This window comes from Camelus dromedarius, chromosome 5 (genome assembly GCF_036321535.1).
Source record: "Camelus dromedarius isolate mCamDro1 chromosome 5, mCamDro1.pat, whole genome shotgun sequence".
Lineage (NCBI taxonomy): Eukaryota > Metazoa > Chordata > Mammalia > Artiodactyla > Camelidae > Camelus > Camelus dromedarius.
The window spans coordinates 8083976-8105704 of record NC_087440.1 but is presented as its reverse complement, the minus strand read 5'-3'; the positions used below and the strand labels follow the sequence as shown (position 1 = coordinate 8105704).

General features: G+C 43.0%; 1 protein-coding gene across 3 annotated transcripts in view; it reads left to right on the top strand.

Moving 5' to 3' along the window:
* Positions 1-7602, top strand: part of GCNT3 (glucosaminyl (N-acetyl) transferase 3, mucin type) — a 34910-nt gene extending 27308 nt beyond the window's left edge. For all 3 annotated transcript variants that reach the window (XM_064485555.1, XM_031452971.2, XM_064485556.1), the window contains 2 exons: positions 4402-4594; positions 5777-7602. In XM_064485555.1, coding sequence (XP_064341625.1) covers positions 5834-7150 — 1317 coding nt within the window. In that variant the 5' untranslated portion in view covers positions 4402-4594; positions 5777-5833 and the 3' untranslated portion in view covers positions 7151-7602. The remainder of the gene's footprint in view (positions 1-4401; positions 4595-5776) is intronic.
* Positions 7603-21729: the final 14127 nt, after the last annotated feature.

Genomic DNA, 21729 nt, shown 5'->3' with positions numbered 1-21729 from the left:
AGGTAGTTTTACTAGTATTCAGTTAGACATAAATGCATGCACACACACCCACTAGTATTCAGTTAGACATAAATGCATGCACACACACCCACTCACAATCCTACTTTTCCCAAGAAAATGACTGGATGTGTTCACAAAGACCTGCAAAGAGGTTAAAGAAAGAAAAAGCGTGGTTGATTTCCACAGTCAAGGAGAGCACTATTTGGTTGTGTTTCCTAAGATGATTCTAAAATAGCTTTTTAAAAAATTGAAGAGAAAGGTTGCTGTGGCTGCCCCTCAGTCTGCGGTGCTGAGAAGTGGGGCCCACGGCCTTGGTGGAGCATCACCCGAAGGGAGGGAGGTGTTAAGGGAAAGTGGCCGCCTTGATAATTTAGCAAGTCATCTGCCTTGGAACATGAGGAGCAGGGAGGAACTAGTTGGATTCTTGCCCCTGAAGGAGATGGTTTTCTTGCCTCCGCTCAGAAGTTTCCTCTGCATTTAGTGAACTTACTGAGTTCTGTGGGGTTTTCTCTTCTTTTTTTCTTTTCTTTCTTGAATCTTTGTTTTTCTTTCGCTCGGGGTTGTGTGGAGTGTGTCCAGGGGAAGGGAGAGCTTTGGGTGCCCGGAGGGAGTGGAGCTCCGCGGAGGGACTGAGCGCTCCCCCGGCCAGCCTGCCAGCCCGCCGGAGCTGCGTTCTTCATCCCTGATTGGAGAGAAAGATGATCATATTGAGTCTTTTAACCATTTCTCTGTGGCCAGAGCTCATAGCTCATCTTCTCCAAGAGCCAACTGATACAGAACACGAAATAAAGTTAGGGCTCCAAGCACCCCCCCCCCCCATCTTCCTCAGTCCCTTGGGTCTCTTTCAAAGCCCAGCTCCAGCCCATCAGTAGCACAGTAACTTGGCTGGCTTGTCTCTTTTTACTTCCTGCCCCTCTGAGCCACGGCCTCTTCTTCTTAGTAGGGACGCCCTTGCAACCCATGACCGCATGCAACCTTGCTCTCCAGGGTTCTCCTAGAGTTCTCCTAATGCCTACTGCGCTGGGTGCTGAGAGAAAGAACATGACTTCTAGGAGCTTCCAGTCCAATGAGAGGCCGAGAGTGATGCATGCTAGAGGTAAACACCACCATAATAAGTAAAGAGGGGCATCTGCCAGCTTGTAAATTCAGCTTAACATGGCTAGATCCCTGCTGCCTGGGGCCTCCTCTGACCCTATTGTGGGGGCTGTAGGGTTCCCAGTGCCTCCATCAGTGTTCATTCCATTGGGTTCTTCCAGATCTACCTCAAGGAGCCTGGCTTTGTGTCTCTGCTCCCCACTGCTGGAACTCTCAGACCATTTCACAAACATACAGGGATTTATAACTTGAAACTCAGAGGAAGCAGGCAAAGCTATTTGCCAGATAAGCCAACTGAAGTTGTGATTAGGAGACAAGGACGAGCGGTATGAGCAGCAAAAGTTGGCTCTTTCAGAAACAGCGCCGTGGTGGTCGTCGTGGTGGGAACTCTGGACTGCATTGGGCTTATTATGTGGCCTGATGTTGCCTTCGCTTTCCATACTGGAGGGAGGTGCGTGCCCTCAGCATTTTCAGTGCTTGGGACTTGTGAACATCTTCATGGCATCCTGGACTCATGGTTACATTTGCCTCCAGGACCATCTGGCTCTGTCGGGCCTCAGCAGGGCAAAAAGAAGCCCTCATGAAGGGACTCATTCCCTGGGTCTGGGTTCCTGCCTGGAAAGTTACCTGGTCCCCAGGCATGCTGGGCCTGGGCTCCTCCCTCTTCCCAGGACCTCACAATCTCTTCGAGGCCAGTGTGGATGGAGGGCGCGAGGTCGGCTGCATTGTGACTTCCGCAGGTTGCCTGGCTCCTGATCTCCCGGGGCCTCTTTCCAGCCCTTCTGTTTCCTCTCCTGCACTTCCCTGGGGCCAGCAGCAGCTCACCCTCCTCTCTGCGGTGCTAACACCCACCACTTATAACTGAGTCTCTTTCTGGAGCCCAGAGAAGGGGCTAATGCCGGTCTCCTCCCTGATCTACCTATCTGGTCACATCACCAGCATCAACACTCTTGCTGATCCAGAGTTAAAGAATGTTATTTGTCCCCTCTTTGAGCTGTTCTGGGAGTAAATCAGGCCCTTGCGGCCTGTCACTGGAGCCTCCCTAACAGTAACCTTCATCGAAGGGCCACATATGCCGGGTTTGAAGTTGTGTCTTGTATGTGTTACCTTGTTTAAGCTTCACGACAATCCTGTAAAATAGGGAATAGTATTAGCTCCAGTTATACCCAGGAAGTCACTGAAGCACAGAGAGATTGCAAAATGTGCCCATGGTCCCACAGCTAGAAAGTACCAGAGCCAGGATTCAGACCTAGCTCTGTGCTGTCAAAGCCCAGGTGTGCTCATAACTGCTACCCACTTCGTGTTACTAATATATAGATTATTTCAGCCAAACAGATCCACAATTTGTTAATGTTATAGTAGCACACATTTAGCAAATAAGAGTGGATACCTGTTTTGGTTACCTTAAATATCAAATATTCAAACTATTTTCTTTTTATTGAGAGACTTTGGGGTGTGATTTTTATGGGAAAGAAGGTGGGACTTTGAGGGGGCCATCAAAGAAAAGTAAGATATAAACAAATTGGAAAGATTCCTCTAGATTCACATACTGGAGCAAGTGTTTATCCTGTAATCATTTTTGCCTCAGATTTTACAGCTCAACACAGACACACAGAATCTGAGTGACAGAAGCTGGCAGAAGACAGAGCCCGTGGAGTGGTGCCAATAAAAGAGACCCCTTATAGCTCCCTGCTATTGGCCTGTCTTTCTCTATAGTCAGACACAGGCAGAGGAGGTCCAAAAAAAAAAAAAAAAAAAAAAAGACATAAATGCCCTACACCATATTGGGGGCTGCATAAGCAGTTCTTGTAGGAAGAAGGCAACACTAACTCATCTCCGTCATATGCTATTGTGCAGATAAAGTCCACCCTCCTGGACTCAGCTTTGACGTGCGGCGGGGGTGGGGAGTACTCTGCAAACCACGTTGGTGCTTGGCCAGCTGCCCCCTATCGGCTCTGCCAACAGGGGGCGCCGGAGGGCGACAGAGAGGCTGGAGGCGGGACTTCCTGTCTGCTTCCTGTCTACTTCCTGCTTCTATGAGCAGGGCCATGTCAACAACCCCGCGGTGGCGGTTCGGTTACGTAGCGGCCCTGAAGCCAGTTTAGTGACGGAGGACAGACAGCAGCTGCTCAGGAGAGGTCTGGGTCTCAGTCTAGGGGATCGCAACCCTTCTCTGAGCTCAGAGACCCCAGCACCAACTGAGAAGTCCCCTCTCAGAGGCCTGAGTTTCCGCTTCTTGGCACCCTTCTCATATTCTCAATTTAGCACTTCCCGACTTTTCCCCTCGTTCCTCCAGCGTCAGGATGGTAGCTCCTAGCAGTGGCTACTTCTCTAATAATTGAGCATCGTCTACACCCGCGGCCAACTTTCCGTTAGCTGCTTAATAACTTCATACCTAGTTAAGTTCTTTACATCCAGTTATTAAATTTGTTATTTCAAATGTTTGGCCAGGAATGCTGCATTTTTGGAGGAGTGCTTTGGGGGCGAGGCGGAGAGGCGAGTAGGGGCAAACAGTGTCAGCAGTTTTGAAGGAGGCACTTAACACGCTGCAAATGCCACAACCCCCCATGGGGCTCCCACTGAAGTCCAGCCGCCTTTAGTGTTGTCCTTTCTTCAGACTGCCCGGAGCCCTGGACTCGCAGACATTAGGGAAGGAGCTCTACAGTTTGAAACCCCCAGGATATTTCTGCAACCTACGGATTAGTAACGGTCACGGAAAGGCAGACAAATGAATTTTTTTAAACAGTTGCCATCGAAGAATGAACTCTGATTTTCACTGACTCTTTCCTTTAAGAAAACAAAAGAAACAGTCATTGAAGGTCATTTTTTTTTTAAACATTTTTTATTGATTTATAATCATTTTACAATGTTGTGTCAATGAAGATCATTTTTATTGCTTCCCTCTTGAGTGAAATTCAGGGAGTATTAAGGGAATGTAAAAGGAGTGACATTTGGACTCCAGGCCAAAAGAAGGCAGGGGCATACCTGTGTGTCTCTGTGGTTCCTTCTTAAGGGGGAAAAAGCTTTCAGGTTCTAGAATGAGCATCGGCAGGTTTTTATAAATGGTTTTGTGGCAGGAGAACTTGGGTACAAACTGGGCGGTCCTGGATGAAGCAGCTGCTTGCCTTCTGAGACATTGTCAGCGTGGTTTGTTTTTTTTTTTTTTTTTTTCTGCCTCGCTCACCTCCCAGGATGACTCGTTCTCAAGAATATGCCCTGGATGACATAGCTGAGCTTGCTCTCTTATCTGAGAGCAGGAAGTCCGAAGGTGAGTGACGGAGCCTCCTGCTGCTCTTTACTTTGCAGAGATTAAGGAGGAGCCTGATACGGTTTCCTGGACATGCTGGGAATATTAGAAAATGTACTTCGGAGAGGCTGAAAGAAGACCAGAGAATATGGTATTCACATTTGCTTCCACGGAATCCAACCAATCTTTCTTTGGGAAGAGAAACACATCGTGGCAAGAGATCTTCCCTAAGCAGGAAAAAAGCTCTTAAAGGTGAGAATTTCCTTAATTTTTCATTTTTTCCTTCCTCTCAGATTCCCCTGAAAGTTATTACTAAAGAGGATACAATCTTAAGCTTCCAAAGAGATCGCAAAAAGGGAGAACAATCATTGCGTGACAAGATATGTCACGTTTTGGTGTCTTTCTCTCCCTTTAGGGATTTTTTTCCCCCTTTAATGTCTGCTTTTCTTGGATGGTACTAAGTACCCTGTATTGTATTTAAAAGGTAGCTGTGGTTTGGAGGAACAAGTATTAGGCTTCTAGACAAAAAAAAAAAAAAAAAAAAAAAAAAGGAATTGGGAGCATGGTAGAGTCCCAGATTTGTGTCTTATAATGTTTGTGATATTTGGCAAGTTATTTAGCTTCTATTTTCCTCTCTACAAAAGACGCCTAATAATACTATATTTCAGGTATGTTGTGAAGATTATAATGGGACAATGTAGAGAAAGATTCCTGGCCTATAAAAAAGCACTCATTAAATATTGCATATTCATAGCTCTGTGTGTCTGTGTGTGTAGATATATTTTAAATTTGAATAGACTGAGAGTCGTCTATATGAATGATTACAATGTATTTGGGGGGATTACATCCAATTTTTTGTGCTTGTGTAAGAACATTTTTTTTTAAAGGGTGTCTAGATACCACATCTAACCAATGAATTATATGTGGTGAAGGCATCTTAATATATGAATTATCTAATCGGAGCGAGAAGTGCACTTGTTCTTTTCAAAGGACTTTGGACTTCTAGAACTGAAGCTGAGAGTCTGAATTTCATGGATTTTTCTCTCTAGACTGATCATTCTAGCTCCTAGATAAAAACTATGTTAGAAGCAGGGTGGGAAGGCACTGGGGGCAAAAAGGAAAAATGAAGGCAGGGACTTCCTCTTACTCACTACACCTCTCCAGCAGCAGGTACTCAGTTCTGCTTCCCTTTATCTCTCCCGGGTTGGAGGTGGAGCTGGGTCCTAATCCCAGCCCCAGCACGATCAGCTTTGTAGGGTCAGGTGAGAGAACTCCATCAGCAGGCTGGGTGTATGAGGATCCTAGGCGGATCTGGACTGAGGATACTTGTCTAGAGAAGAAATCTGGTTTTGCCTTCACTGTGGAGTTGAACTTGATGTTCCTTGAGCCCATTCAGGATTAGTTTGTAATTGAAGGCATTTTGTTCTGTCTAAGGATTTCATCCTCCTCCTTCCCTGTGCACAAACTCTGCCAATCTCCCATTCCACGAAGATGACTTGGTGGAAGAAGAAATTCTGCCGGAGGCATCATCTGTGGGCTTTGGGCTGCTATATGCTGCTGGCCCTTGTTGCTTTGAGACTTTCTCTCAGACTGAAATGTGACGTAGTTTCCCTGGATCTAGAGTCCAGGGACTTGCAAAGCCAGCACTGTAGGGACATCTTGTACAAGTCCCTGAAGCTGCCAGCAAAGAGATCCATCAACTGTTCTGGGATCACCCGAGGGGACCAGGAAGCAGTGATCAAGGCTCTCCTGGACAACCTGGAGGTCAAGAAGAAGCGGGAGCCTTTCACAGACACTGACTACCTCAACATGACCAGGGACTGTGAGCAGTTTAAGGCCAAAAGGAGGTTCATACGGTTCCCACTGAGCAAAGAAGAATTAGACTTTCCCATCGCTTACTCTATGGTGGTCCATGAGAAGGTTGAAAACTTTGAAAGGCTGCTGCGAGCTGTGTATGCCCCTCAGAACATATACTGTGTCCATGTGGATGAGAAGTCCCCAGAAACTTTCAAAGAGGCAGTCAAGGCCATTATTTCATGCTTCCCGAATGTCTTCATGGCCAGTAAATTGGTTCGGGTGGTTTATGCCTCCTGGTCCAGGGTGCAGGCTGACCTGAACTGTATGGAAGACTTGCTCCGGAGCCCGGTGCCGTGGAAATACTTACTGAACACCTGCGGGACAGACTTTCCTATAAAGACCAATGCCGAGATGGTCCTGGCCCTCAAGATGTTGAATGGGAAGAACAGTATGGAGTCAGAGATACCTACTGAGTACAAAAAGACTCGCTGGAAATATCACTACGAAGTGACAGACACGTTGCAAGTAACCAACAAGATGAAGGACCCTCCCCCTGATAATTTACCTATGTTCACGGGGAATGCCTATATTGTGGCTTCTCGAGGCTTTATCCAACATGTCTTAGAGAACCCCAAATCCCAACGGCTGATTGAATGGGCCAAAGACACCTACAGCCCCGATGAACACCTCTGGGCTACCCTTCAGCGTGCACCATGGATGCCTGGCTCTGTTCCCTACCACCCCAAGTTTCACATCTCAGACATGACGGCCATCGCCAGGCTGGTCAAGTGGCAAGACCACGAGGGAGACATCAGTATGGGGGCACCTTATGCCCCTTGCTCTGGAATCCACCAGCGGGCTGTCTGTGTTTATGGGGCTGGGGACCTGCACTGGATTCTCCAGAACCATCACCTCTTGGCTAACAAGTTTGACCCCAAGGTGGATGATAATGTTCTTCAGTGCTTAGAAGAGTATTTACGCTATAAGGCCATCTATGGGGCTGAACTCTGAGATACACCTTGAGAGAACTGCTACCCGAGGGGCAGGAACAGATGTAAACATGCCCAGGACGTGCTGGGACATTGTGGGGTGGAGACCGGGGCTCTGGAATCCACGGCATCCCCCGGTGGAAGGGGACTGCTCTTGGAGTGTGGGTGAGTCAGTCTGTTGCCCTGCAGATGACTGCCCTGGGTGAATGCTGATTCTTCGCTCACCCCACTTCCAGTGGCTCCTCCACTGACTTTCTCAGAGTTGAGAATAAGAACCAGCTACTTGGGTGAGTGAGGGAGGGAAGTGTGGCAGGAGACCCTGGATTTCAGCTGAATTCCTGGTGTCAGCTTTTCCACTCTTTGGAAATGCCATTCCTAGTAATTCTAGGCTTAGTAGAGGGGAGGGGATTTTGATGGAAAGAGAACCTTCTATTTTGTACTATTAACTTAAAAATAAATAGCTTCTCATTCAAATCCTTACCTGTACTTTTTGTCTAGTAAGCCAGAAGTAAGATAAAACAGACTTTCTCTCATAACTGTTGGTGACACTTAAGATCCCTCGAGGCTGGCAAGAGAATCCCATTGCTCCAGAATGATCATGGCAGGCTGCATAAGGGGCAGATTCAGAAGAACATGGAGGAACACAGCTGATTCGTTCATTACTGAAATCCAGATTCATGACTTTAAGGGAGAAGGTGAGGTGATTTGACCAGTTTGACCACCCATATCCTTACGGGAAAATTACAGCACTAATCTTGCCAGCTTCACAGCCAAAGCTTAATGTTCCATAACCAAGAAGACAGTAGCCATTACTAAGGTCACCATATAATGTATTGTTCAAACTGGAACAGATTTTAGTTGAGGGGCTGTAGTATTAATAATTACATTGGGTAACAAGAATAAACTAGGCCTGGTTATTCTGTCTTTATGCCTCTCGAGTCTAAACTCTTATTTAAGTATGTGAATGGAATGGTCAGTGTTCATGGTGTTGTGGCTTATACGTTTCCTTGTGGGGAGACAATTTGTGTGTGTGTGTGCGTGTGTGCTCTCTGCCCCACCCTTCCATGCACCTGCCCAACAAATATTACCGAGTGAACCAGTTTCCTTTCTAAAGCTCCAGAGATAACTGTCAGGTAATTGCGGGCAACTGGCTACTAGTCATTCTCTTCTGTGGTTGGAAAGGGATCCTTTATAAACAGATGAGCATATCTTGTTATATAATAGAGCTGGTCTACATACAATGTGCTCTGGAAAAGTGATTCATGTCCAAAATAATTTGTGTAATTTGAATGATGTTCCCAATAATATGTCCTGATGTCATTAGTGTGTTTCATTCTGACTGTGATTCAGTTAATCAGGTTTTTTCTCACAATCCGCTTTCCCTGCAACCCATGTGCTCTGACTTAGTTGTCACCGTGCCTGACACCTTGAATCTTCTAAGTCAGTGATTGCTCCTTGTCAGGTTGTGCTCCTGTGGTAGTGGGCACTGCCACCACCAGCTTCCCTGCATTGGCACACTGAGTCCTCCCCCGCTTGCTGTCAGCCCCACCACGGGGGCGACTAACGACCAGTGATACGCTCAGCAGATGAGCCCTGCAGGGTCTCTTCCCAGCAGTGGCTGTGGACCTCTCCACCCACTAGCCTTGGTGACGGTCCTCGGTCCTCCTCTGAGAGGGGCTGCCAGGGGGCAGAAAAGCTGAGTGCAGGTGTTCTGAGGAAAACGTGGGTCTTTGGCTTCATACTCAACTTTCTCTATATGTTTTTGTGTGCAATAAAAGAGAACTTTTTATAAAAACAAGCTGAAAGGATTAAAATGTGAACCTGTCATTTGGGGGAACAAGTTGCAGGAATCCCCCAAGCATTGAAAGTTCCTCTAGAAATACATTCGGGTGAGTAGGAAGTACTCTTTGTTTAATAACAAATGTAAGGTCTTCGTATCAGAAGGGTCACATTTCTCCCCCATTTGCTTAGTGTATTTTAGAAACTGTGCAATTAAACCAACACATCTGTTGATTTTTCCTTTCCTCTGCGTCATATCAGCTTCTTTAACCTTTCTCTGGAAAGGAAACATCTTATTAATGAAATGAGCAACTATGTTTGTATTACTTCTCAAGGCTTGACCTTCCCCTTTATTTTTGATTTGTGGACTATGGGTGAATGTTGTTTTAATAACTATATTTTCACATATTCTGCCTATTGTAATCTTTGCTCTTTTCCTGATCGATTGAAAATTTAAGACAGAAATGAAAGGCAGTTAACCTTGTTTAGGAACGGATGACATAATTTATTTGGGGAGATCAATTTTTTGGGTTAAAAAGGGAAAGAATAATTAAATCCATTACCTGCCTTACATATCTGTTCCTACTTGTTTCCTTTAGTCGATCGGTCATCACAAAGCTAAGTTATGGCCCACTTCTCTATGACGCTTGAGTGTGTGACAAGCAATGAAGTAACTCATTCATCCATTCCACAAATACTGCCTAAGCTGTTAACATGTCCCAGGATTGTTCCTGACACTGGGCATAGTGCAGTCCATGAGACAGACAGGAATCCCCACAATCATGTTGTTCACATACTGGTGGGAAAACAACTCTAAGTAGGTAAGTAATGCATATGCTTGTTAGAAGGAGACAGGTGCTAGAGGGAAATTGAAGGAAGTGATGGAGACCTTGGGAGAGTGGGGAGGGGAGGAAAATTTTAAATAGTGTGGTCAGGGAGGCCCTTACTGAAAGGGCGACATTTGAGTGAACATCTGAAGGAGATGCAGGAATGGTCCAGGAGGATAAATGGGGGAAGAGCATTCTAGGTCAAGAGGAGAGAGGTGTATGGCCCTGAAGCAGGAACACACCTGCCATGTGTGAGGAACAGCAAGGAAGCTGGTGTAAATGGCACAGAGTAAAGGAGGGAGGAGGAAGGATGAAGAGTGTGGGGTTGGGGGGATACTGTGAAGGCCCTGGTGACCCATTACATAGACTTTGTCTTCCCTGAGTGACACTTTAGGCCACTGGAAGGTTTCGAGCAGAGGACTGACATGATCTGATGAACATTTTAATGCTCCGCTGAGGACAGACTGACTGGGAGGCGAGGGTGAAAGCAGGGAGGCTAGTTAGGAGGTTATGGTCATAATCTCAGCACTGATGATAGTGGCTTAAGCCAGGGTAGCAGCAGTAGACATGGTGAGAGTGGTCCGATCCTGGAAATGCTTGGAAGTTTGAGGGTTTGCTGACAGATTGAGTTTCTTTCTGAGAGCAGTGGAGGAGTCGAGAATGACTTCAAGGATTTTGCCCTGATGATAAATTGGATGGACAGAGTTACCGTTAACCAAGACATGGAAACTGCAAAAGTGGTTTCTTGAGGGGAAGATCAGGAGTTCACTTTTGAACATAGAAAACTGGAGGTGCCTGTTAGACATCTAAGAGAGATGCCGAGGAGATGAATGTGACAGGAGTCTGGATTCAGGAGAGAGATCTGGACTGGAGACACTTACCTGGTGTTCGTCATTTTGGAGATTGTGTAAAGCCAGGAAACTGGATGAGAATCCCAATGGAGTGAACACAGAGAAAAGAGGCTCCTAAATGAGTTTTGGGAGCTCTCCAAAATGCAGAGGTCACAGAGGTGAGGAGGAACCGACAAGAGAAAGTGGGAAAGGAGCGACTAGCGTAGTAGAAGGAAAACAGTATACAGTATTCTAGAAGCCTAAAGGAGAGTGATTCTGCAAAGAGGAAGTTGATGACTATGGCCAAAACTTGAGAATCACGTAAGACGAGGAGGAGAAAGTGATTATGGCATTTAACAATGTGGAGGTGACCTTGATAAGATCAGCTTCTGTGCAGCGTGGAGGTGAGAACACAGCTGGAGGTGGTTCAAAGAGAATGTGAGAACAACAAGTATAGACAAAAGTTTTGAGTCTTACGCTCCTTTGCTTGGCTTAAAGCAAAAGTACAGTAATTGAAGGTTGTTTGTCTTAAAAATTAGAAAAGTGATAGCATGTTTGTAGGTTGATGGCAAGGATCGAGTCAAGAGGAAAAAGTGAAGGAATGAGATAGGATACTTGAAAGAGTGGCTCTTGGTGAAGAAGACATGGTAATGATGTAGTTCATGGGAGAAAGGGCCTGTCTGATGGAAGAGTGAACAACAGTTTGCCCACAGTAACAGGAGTGAAGGCGGGGTCGGTGGGCTCACATGCACATAGATGGGTCAATGTGGTGGTTTGTGGAATTCTATTTTTCTTTTTTAACTAACATTTTATCTTAGGCATAATATCCATGTAGAAAAGTTCAAAAATCACAAGTATATAGCTCAATAATTTTTACAAAGTGAACAAACCTGTGTAACTAGAACCCAGATCAAGAAACAGCAGTAGCAGCCACGCAGAGGGCTCCTGTGTTCCTTCCAGATTACTCCCCGAGCTGCGGTGAAGATAACCACTGCCCTGACACTGACACTGACACTGAGCGGAACTAGCGGGGCCCTCCTGGGTATAAGCCGTTCCATGTCCCCGGTTCTTGTTGATCGAAAAAGCTTTCCTTTCCTAGGCCTTCTTGAAGTTCCCAAAAGCGGACTCAAACAGTTAATGATTGGAGAACTGGAAAATGCAGGAGCAAAGGAAGGAGCTTGGAAAACAGTCACAGGACTCCTAGTTCATCCCAAAGGAATCTAGATAACAACCTAACATATATCTTGGAGTTGTTCTGCAGACCCCTCCATTCGGTGCATCACAAGCTCATAGACCCCAGACTGGTTGGAACCAGAAGACTGATGATTAAGATTCCCCAAACCTCACCCTGTTGCCTTTCCACCAACCAATCAGGAAGAATGTCCATGAGCTGACCATGCATCCTGTGACCTCTAATGTTGCCTTTAAAAATTTTTACCCAAAAGCCATTGGGGAGTTTGGGTCTTTTGACCCAAGCATTAGCTTCCTGTTCTCCTTGCTTGGCACCCTGCAAGTAAATACTGTACTTGACTTTATGGCAATCTGCTGTTAGTAGATTGGGTTTGCTGCTTACAAAATGGTGAGTGGTGAGTGGGTCTGAGTTCAGTCTAGTAACTACACCATGGATTCTTTTGCCTGTTTTTGATTTTTTTTTTGAAAGTACTGTGTTCCCTTTTGTTTATGGCTCCTTAAACTTGCCAATATGAGTTTCATCTAGGTTGTGTGTAGGAGCAGCGCAATGATTTTCACTGGTGTGTAATATTCCATATATGAAGCTACCATAGTTTACTCATCCTATTGCTGATGAACGTTTGGGTTGTTTTCAGCTTTGAGCTATTATGAATTGTGCTCCTATGAACCTTCTTGAAATGTTTTAAAGAGAACATATGTATACCTTTCAATTGGGTAAATGTGTAGGAGTGAAATTGCTGGGCCATAATGTATACACATGTTTGCCTTTAGTAAAAACTGTCCTATAATTTTTACATGATCTACCAGCAAGGTGTGAGAGTTCCATTTGCTCCATTTCCTTGCTAGTATTATTATCTGTGTTTTGTCATTTTAATTATTCTGGTGGGTGTTGGTGGTATCAGAGTTGATTTAATTTGTATTTCCCTAATGACTGATGATGTTAAGTAGCTTTTTATATGCTTATTAGCCATTTGGATATCCTGGAAGTTCTCCTTTTATTACCTTTATTTTGTTCAGTGAAATAAAGAGCAAGATGATTTTATGAGATGTGTATGGGAGAAGAGATATTGGAGGTTTGGAAAGAGGAAAAGATATAAATAATTGTTGCAGAATGGAAAGTGGAAAAGAAGCCAGACCAAGGGAAGAAATAATAATGCCTGGCAGCATTAAGGACCCACTGACATTAGGGAAAGTGAGTCTAAAAAGGAAACCAGCCTCTCAGCCACATTCACCTGCAAGAGTGCAGGCGTACTGTAGGATTTAATCAGTTTTATCATTTATCCCAGCAAGTATGAGAGAGGGGCAAAGAAGTTCAGGTTGTGTTAAAGGGAGTGCTCATAATTATGGACCATGGAGTTCTATCTGGGTGAGGTGGGGAGGGGAGAGGTCGATGATGGGACGATATAAGGGGTATACTGGCGTGTCATGTCTGTGATGTGTTGGGATTGCTTTGAAGTGAGGCATTAGTTCTATTTCAAGGAGTCAATTAAAGATCTATAGTAACAGCTCATACAATTTAATAACAACAACAAAAAAAAAACCAAACAACCCAGTGCAAAAATGGGCAGAAGACCTGAGCAAGCAATTCTCCAGTGGAGACATACAAATGGCCAATAGGCACATGAAAAAGTGCTCAATATCGCTAATAATCAGAGAAATGCAAATCAAAACTACCATGAGGTATCACCTCACACCAGTCAGAATGGCCACCATTTAAAAGTCCACAAACGATAAATGCTGGAGAGGCTGTGGAGAAAAGGGAACCCTCCTACACTGCTGGTCGGAATGCAGTTTGGTGCAGCCACTGTGGAAAACAGTATGGGGATTCCCCAAAAGACTGACAATAGACTTACCATATGATCCAGCAATCCCACTGCTGGGCATGTATCCGGAGGGAACTCTAATTCGAAAAGATACATGCACCCTAGTGTTCATAGCAGCACTGTATACAATAGCCAAGATATGAAGCAACCTAAATGTCCATCGACAGATGACTGGATAAAGAAGTTTTGGTATATTTATGCAATGGAATACTACTTAGCTTTTAAAAATAATAAAATTATGCCATTTGCAGCAACATGGATGGACCTGGAGATCGTCACTCTAAGTGAAGTAAGCCAGAAAGAGAAAGAAAAATACAATATGAGATCACTCATATGTGGAATCTAAAAAAAAAAGACACTATGAACTCATCTACAAAACAGAAACAGATAATCTTACGGTTACTGGAGAAAGGGGGTGGGAAGGGATAAATTTGGGAGTTTGAGATTTGCAAATGTTGGCCACTATATATATAAGTAGATTTTAAAAATGTCTTCTGTATAACACAAGGAACTATATTCAATATTTTATAATAACCTTTAATGAGAATGTGAAAACAAATATATGTATGTGTGTGCATAACTGGGACATTGTGCTGTACACCAGAAATGGACACATTGTAACTGACTGTATTTAAATAAGAAAAAAAAAAAGATCTATAGAAACAGTTACATTTGAACTGGGCCATGGAGTTCACCAAATGATGGAAGTGCTGAAGGGTTTTCCAGGTAGGCAAATGGGATTACTAAATGTGTGAAAACACAGGGTGTGTTCGGGGAACTGACCTTAGTGTCTTGTAGCTAAAGAGGAGGCAGCTGGAAATGGAGGCAGGTGAAGGTGAGCCTAGAAGATGGCCAGACTGCTGAAAACCTGTGTTCTGCTTCAACCTTGTCAGGCAGTTCGGACTTTATCCGTAAGTAATGAGGATCTGTAGAAGATATTTTTAAAAGAAAGAAATATTTTTTAAAAAAGAAACTTTAATATGGAAGTCTTCAAACATACACAAAAGGCAGACAGGATGGCGTCCTGAAACTCCCAGGGAGCCGTCATCCAGTTTCAGCAACTCCCAACTCCTGACCAGTCTTGTTTTATCTACACTTATCTCCAGCCCCAACTGGGCTATTTTGAAGTAAATCCCAGATATCATATTTTTTCATTCATTTATTCTTCAGTATGTATCCCTAAATTAAGATTAGTAATAGATATTTTAAAAAGTCAGCCAACTGTACCATACCTAAAATAGTATCAATTCCTTAATTTAATCAAATACCAAATGGTTTTTAATTTCCCCCATTGTGTCATATTAGGTTCTGCAGTGGATTATTTGACACTTTGGATTGATAAATCTCTCACATCTCTTAATTATAGGTTTTTTTTTTTTTTTTTTGGCAATTTGTTGAATAAGCTAGGTTTTTTTTCAAGAGTTCCCCATATTTGAATTCTGCTAATAGGATCTCAACAGTATTATTTACCATATTCCTCTCTCCCCAGTACTTCTTGTAAACTGGTACTTCGATTTAGAAGCTTCAGATTCAGGTTTGAATTTTTGTCAAGAAAATTTCATGGTAGGTATTTTGTATTTCCTTTTGCATCACATCAGGAGGTACATATATCTGTTTTGTCTTTGGTTTTTCTTTCTTTCTTTCTTTCTTTTTTTTTTTTAATGTTGGGATTGAACTGTGGAATTTGGAAGTTGTAAGCTTGCTTATAAATTTACCATAACCTTTCAAGTAACTATTTTAGTAGCCATTGATTATCATTGCTTAGTTCTATTATTTCATAACAAATTGCAAAATGGTGGTATCCTGATTCTACAAATCCTTCATTTAAAATTTTTTATAAAACAGAACTTTGCCTTATCAACTGTATTGTTACTCTTAAGTACAGCTGTTTCCTTTTATCAGTTTTCAGAACAATGAATTGATTACCAATGTCAAATGAATTTATGTGTATTCATTTTTAACTCTAGAATTGTCTAAACACATAATTTATACGGTGTGGTTCACCGTAACTATTATTTTGATGATGCTCAAAATGCTTCATCTTTGGCTAATGTGTTTTCCTATCACTGCTGTACCAAATTCTCACAAATTTAGTAGCTTAAAATAGCAGAAATGTATTGTTTTCACAGTTCTGGAGGCCAGGAGTCCAAAATCTGTTTTACTGGGCCAAAGTCAAGGTGTTGGCAGGGCCAAGGTTCCTCTGGAGATTTTAGGGGAGAATCTGTTCCTTGTCTTCTAGCTTATGGTGGCTGCCGCATTCCTTGGCTTATAGTCCCATCACTCCAATCTCTACCTCCACGGTCATGCTACTTCACTTTCTCCTGTATGTCAAAGCTCCTTTTGCATCCTTCTCATAAAGATACATGGGATTGCATTTAGGATCCATCTTAATTATCCTATACTTTGGCCACCCCAGGATTTTCAGTCACATTTGCAAATACTTTTTTTGCTACCTAAGGAAATGTTTGCACATTCCAGGGATGAGAACCTGGTGTCTTTGGGGGCTATTATTCAGGCTACTATAGCCAGTGAGAGCCATTTAAAGTTGGCTCAACTTAGTTTTCATCAAATTTGGAAAATCTTGGCTTTTTCCTCAAAATATTCTCCCCTTCCTTCTTGAGGGGTGCGTATGAAGTGTTGCGGGGTGGCGATATGTAGAGATTTCCACTTGATACAATTCTGCATGTCACTGATGCTCCGTTTTCTCCAGTGCTGTCTCGATGCTATATTTTGGATAGGTATATTGTAGTATATTTTGGATAGACTTTATTGCGAGATCTTCAATTTCACTGTTTTTTTTTCTTCATTGTCTAATCTGTTAATTTATGTAGCTAAATTTGCATTGCACCTATTTTTTATTTCTAGAAGTTCTTTGTTATTTTAAAGAATATTTTCCATTTGTCATGTTTTAAATACTTGTACAAAATCCGGTTTTAATATCGCTATCTGCTGCCGCTATGTTCCATCATTTCCGGGCCTTTCCCTATTGACTACCTTTTCTCCCAGTTACGTTCCACTTTCTGCTGCTTGGCATGTCTAGTATTTTTTTTTTTTTTTTTTAAGATGTAGGACATTGTGGGTGCTATGTTGTGAGAATCTGGATTTTATTTACTTAACAGAATATTTAACTTTGTTTTGGCAGTTATTTGCAGATCAGTTTGATTTCCTCGAATTCTGCTTTCACTTTTGCTAGGGTGGGTTTAAGCTAAAGTAGCTTTCACTCTATTTTGGCTTCCTACTGAGGCATGACCCCTCGGTGGTCTCGCTCCCTGTAGTATACCCCTGGGTGATGACTGAGAACTCTTCACTCTGGTTTCCCATCCTGTGTGAGCACTGGGAATTGCAGTTTACCATGAATTCCCTAGTTACTTAGTTTTGTAGAGTTGACCCTCTACTCACGTGCAGCCGATACCCAGCGAAGAGTCTAGGGGACCACTGTTTTGATTCCTTTCTGGAACTTGGCAATTTTCAACCACCTCAACTTCCCCAAACTCTGATCTCAGTGTCTCCTCATCTCAGCAAGGTTGCCAGGCTCTGTCTGGGCATCCCTTTCCCTGGGTCTGTAGGCTGGATATTGCCTCCGTGCAGAGAGCTGGATGATTATATAGCCTCCCCACCTCCCCGGGATTACAGCCTTGTGCTGCCTGTTGCCTAATATCTGGAAAACAGTTTCCATACGTGTTGTCCGCTTCTCTAGTTGTTTATGGAAAGAAGTTAAGTCCCATTGTTGTTACTCTGGCATGACTTAGAGATGTCTCTGAAGACGGCAACCTTTTTTAAAAAAACTGAGATAAAATTGGCATAAACATTGTATTAGTTTTAGGTATATATACAAAATGAGGATTTTATGTATGTATATACTGCAAAATGATTACAATGTTAATATCTATCTAATTTTTTTTTTCTTGTGATGAGAACTTTTAAGATCTACTCTCTTAGCAACTTTTAAATCAGCTGACCCTTGAATGACACATGGGTCAGGGCTGCTGACTGTATGTAGTCGAAAAATGCATGCATAACTTATAGTTGGCCCTCTGTATATTCGGTCCTTCTGTACCTGTGGTTCTGCATCCATGGATTCAATCTACTGCAAACTATGTTGTACTGTAGTATTTACTATTGAAAAACATCTGTGTACTAGTAAGTGGACTCACACAGTTCAGGGTCATCTGTAAATAGAGTGTTGTCAACTGTAGTCGCTGTGCTGTACATTACATTGCCAAGGCTCAGTTATCTTGTAATCGGAAGTTCGTACCATTTGACCACCATCACTCATTTTGCTCACCCCATCACCACCTGCCTCTGGCCACAGCCAATCCTTTCTCTGTATTTGAGTTGTTTACTTTAGATTCTACATATAAATGAGATCTTACAGTATCTGTCTTTCTCCAACTTATTTCACTTAGCTTAATGACCTCAAGATCCATCTGTGTTGTTGCAAATGACAGGATTCTTAAAAAATGGCTGAATAATATTCTGCATGCCCACCTCACCCTCCTCATAGATAACGTATTTTCTTTATCCATTCACCCATCAGTGGACACAGGTTATTTTCATGTCTTGGCTATTGTAAATAGTGCTGCAGTGAACATGGGTACAGATATCTTTTCAAGATAGGGATTTTATTTCCTTCACATAAATATCCAGAAGTGGAATTGCTCAATGGTATGGTCATTTTATTGAGGAATCTCCGCATTGTTTTCCACAATGGTTGCACCCATGCGCACTCCCAGCAGCAGTGCACAGCGGTTCCCTGTTCTGCGCACCCTTGCCAGTGCTGCTTATTTGGTTTTTTGATAGTAGCCGTTCTAACAGATGTGAAGTGGTATCTTAACGTGGTTTTGATTTGCATTTCCCTCATAATTACTGATGCTGAGCATCTTTTCATGCAACTGTTGTCCATCTGTATGTCATCTTTGGAAGAATGTCTATTCATATCCTCTGCCCATTGTTTTAATCAGGTTTTTTTTGTTTTGTTTTGTTTTGTTTTTTGCTTTTGGGCCGTATGAGTTCTTTATATATTTTGGATATGAACTCCTTATCAGATACATGATGTGCAAATGTTTCCCATCCTATAGTTTGCCCTTTAATTTTCTTGATGGTTTCCTTTGCTGTGCAGCTTTTTAGTTTGATGTAGTTTTACTCGTTTATTTTTGCTTTTGGCGTCAAAGAAAAAAAAATCATTGCCAAGACTGATGTCAAGGAGCTTACAGGTAAGTTTTCCTCTACTTTCAGCACTTCAGGGTTATATCCGAGTTGTCAGTCCACTGTGAGTTAATTTTTGTGTATGGTGTAATGCAGTGATCCAGTTTTCCCAGCAGTAAAACTTACTGACACCACTGTCCTTTCTCCATCTTGTATTCTTGCCTCCCTCTGTCATAAATTGATCATATATGTATGGACTTACTTCTGGGCTCTGTATTCTGTTCTACTGACCTGTTTCTGTTTTTATGCCAATATAACATACTATTTTGATTACTCTAACTTTGTAACATAGTCAGAAATCAGGAAGCATGATGCCTCCAGCTTAGTTCTTTTCAAGATTGCTTTGGCTACTGAGGGAGTTTTGTGGTTCATCTTGGGGAACAGAATGAGTAAAAGCGGAGGGAGAAAAGCACAGTGCATGTGCATCCAGTCCCTTAGCTCAGACACATGGGCAGTTAGTGCTGCCCATGTTTCTCGAGAAGTGGAAAGAACAATCTCAGATCTCTGCCCAGGGGTGGAAGAACCAGGTTTGAAGCCAGTGTCTCCTGGGACAGAACTGTAGAAGGTTCAGACTCAGAGGACAAGAGAGTTGGGACACTCAAGAGAGAATACTGCGGACAGTCTCCTTGCTCCCTTAAAGTAACCCTGTTACACCCTTTGCTGCATGTTGCCAAGTTCCTATACCTCTTAAAAGGTGAAGTGACTTGCCCCCAGTTCCACGCACATTGTGTCTATCTATGAACTATGGAAATGAAACAGTTCTGTTGTTACTAGGGCATATAAAAAATAGCTGGATGATATTCATCAAATTAGAGGGCATTTTTAGAATGGATTGACAAAACAAAGGTTGCAAAGTCTTATGGAGAATTTGCATTTTCTTTTACCAAGCATTCTGTTTTATTGATTGCACGTTTTATAACTATGCTACAAAAAATTGTTTCCCCAGTTGAGTGGGAAAAAAAATATACACATTCCATGTACATATTTTATAATTTCAAATTTTACTCTTAGTAGCAATTCAGTTATGACCCACTCAAAACTGAAGGCGATATACCCTATGAAACTGGGTTTGATGTCTACCCAGAAATAAAGTATTTTCCCCCCTAAAATTAGCCAAAGACAAGTCACAATAAACAGACCAAACCATGACTAGTCTGGCATCACACCCAAAGAAGCTACTTTTTTGGTCCACTATTTGTGTATTAAAATAGCAGTAAGTAATGGATGTAGAGAGGAGTGGCTCTACATGATCTCAAAAAGCCCAGATTTTTCTTTTAGTCCCAACAGTAGGTGAATTAATGGATTTTTCTGTTTCCACATCAACAGGCAAGTAAGCTTATCATCACTAGAGCCTGTGGGCCAGGTAGGAGAGCACAAAGTGGTGTGGGAGCTGCTGCAGTGACTCTTCTGTAATTCCCCACTAAGTCTAGGTACCACTGTGGGGAGAGCAGAACACCTGTATCACAGTGCAAGTGTCGGCCACGTGATGTGTATGCAGGTGACCGGAAGTGGGAGGAGGCAGCGTCGGGCTGATTTCTGCGCTCCTGCCCGGGCAGAAGCAGGCGTGTCTGGTGGCTGACCTAAGCACAGGCGCTGGTCTCAGTGGACTGTGGGGTAATCCCTGGGCATACAGCGAGGTATGGTAGAAGCGCCAGGCATTCCATACCAGTTACGGGGCTGAGTACGAGCGAGTACTGCAACTGACGCAAGTTCTTCCTGTCCTTTGTTGTGTATTTTTCATGTATTTAAATGACTGCTTTGTAATAGGTCACAAGGGAAGAAATCAGTATGGGTTACACTCAGATATGCCAGTATGTTTAAGTTTTGAAGGGTGGGTAGGATTTTGCCTCTGAAAGTCATGGGAAGTGAAGAAAACAGCATAACCAAAGACAAAAAAGTAATCTTAGCTCTGGCTTTTTCGCTTGTTTCTCGAATGTAACTGGAGTAGACGATGTGATCTTTGGTAGAGAAGGTTAGGAAGTGAACAGTAGGCTGCAAGGACTGAAGTTTTAATGTGAGAATTAAGGTCTACACTGACGTGCTGCGGTTAACATCGTAGAGGCACTCAGGGAATGGCAGTAAGTCATTACTGCAGTTAGCAGGCCATGGCAGTCAGTCCTTTCTTACAAGAAACTCACCACCTGGGTCAACGTTGCTTCTGTATCTTTTGTAAGCACAATCTATTGACACCAGTGACAGGATTTAAAATTTGCAAACGGGTATACATTCAAATGAAATGAGTTGAGCTGGGGTCGACCACAGGGTGTAAAAGCCTATTTTTACTGAACGGTAAACAGGGCCAGACCTTGGTTGGATTTGATTTATCTATACTCAGCTGCTAAATTTAAGTTCCTCAGTTAGCTGGCACCTGACATTCTTCCTCTGTGTTGTTTTAGAAATGCCACATTCTTTGTCATATATTCCTTCCTAGGCTGACAGGGAAACTCTTTTCCTTCCAGTGCACACACACGTGGCATACGTGTACTAGAACACTTTGTGGAAAGTCTATAAAGGTAAGATGTAGAGCATTCTAAATGAAACTTGTAGGGCCAATTCAAGAAATAATTTACATGTTGCGTAAAAACTATTTTGCTGGAAGTAGGTTTCTTGGGTTTTGTTTTGGCTCCAGAAGCTGTCTAAAGATTGTCTAATTTTTCCTAATTGAGTTGTACTTAGGTTTTTTCACACCAGTCATTACCCTTGGTTTCGTAATTTTAAAAAAGTGTTTTTTCTAAGGAAAGTTCCAATCCAGAGTTTGGTTTTGCCCCCTCCCCCCCCCATTAATGCTTTTATCACTAAAAGTTACAACTGATAAAACTAACTTGACTTTACTGAAGCGAACACATTTTCTGATTTCCCTTGCAAGGAACATGGTGCTCTGTCAGAATGCTTATCTACAGTCTTCATACTGCTAGCTTTACTAGCCCTAGCAGTTATTTACTCACA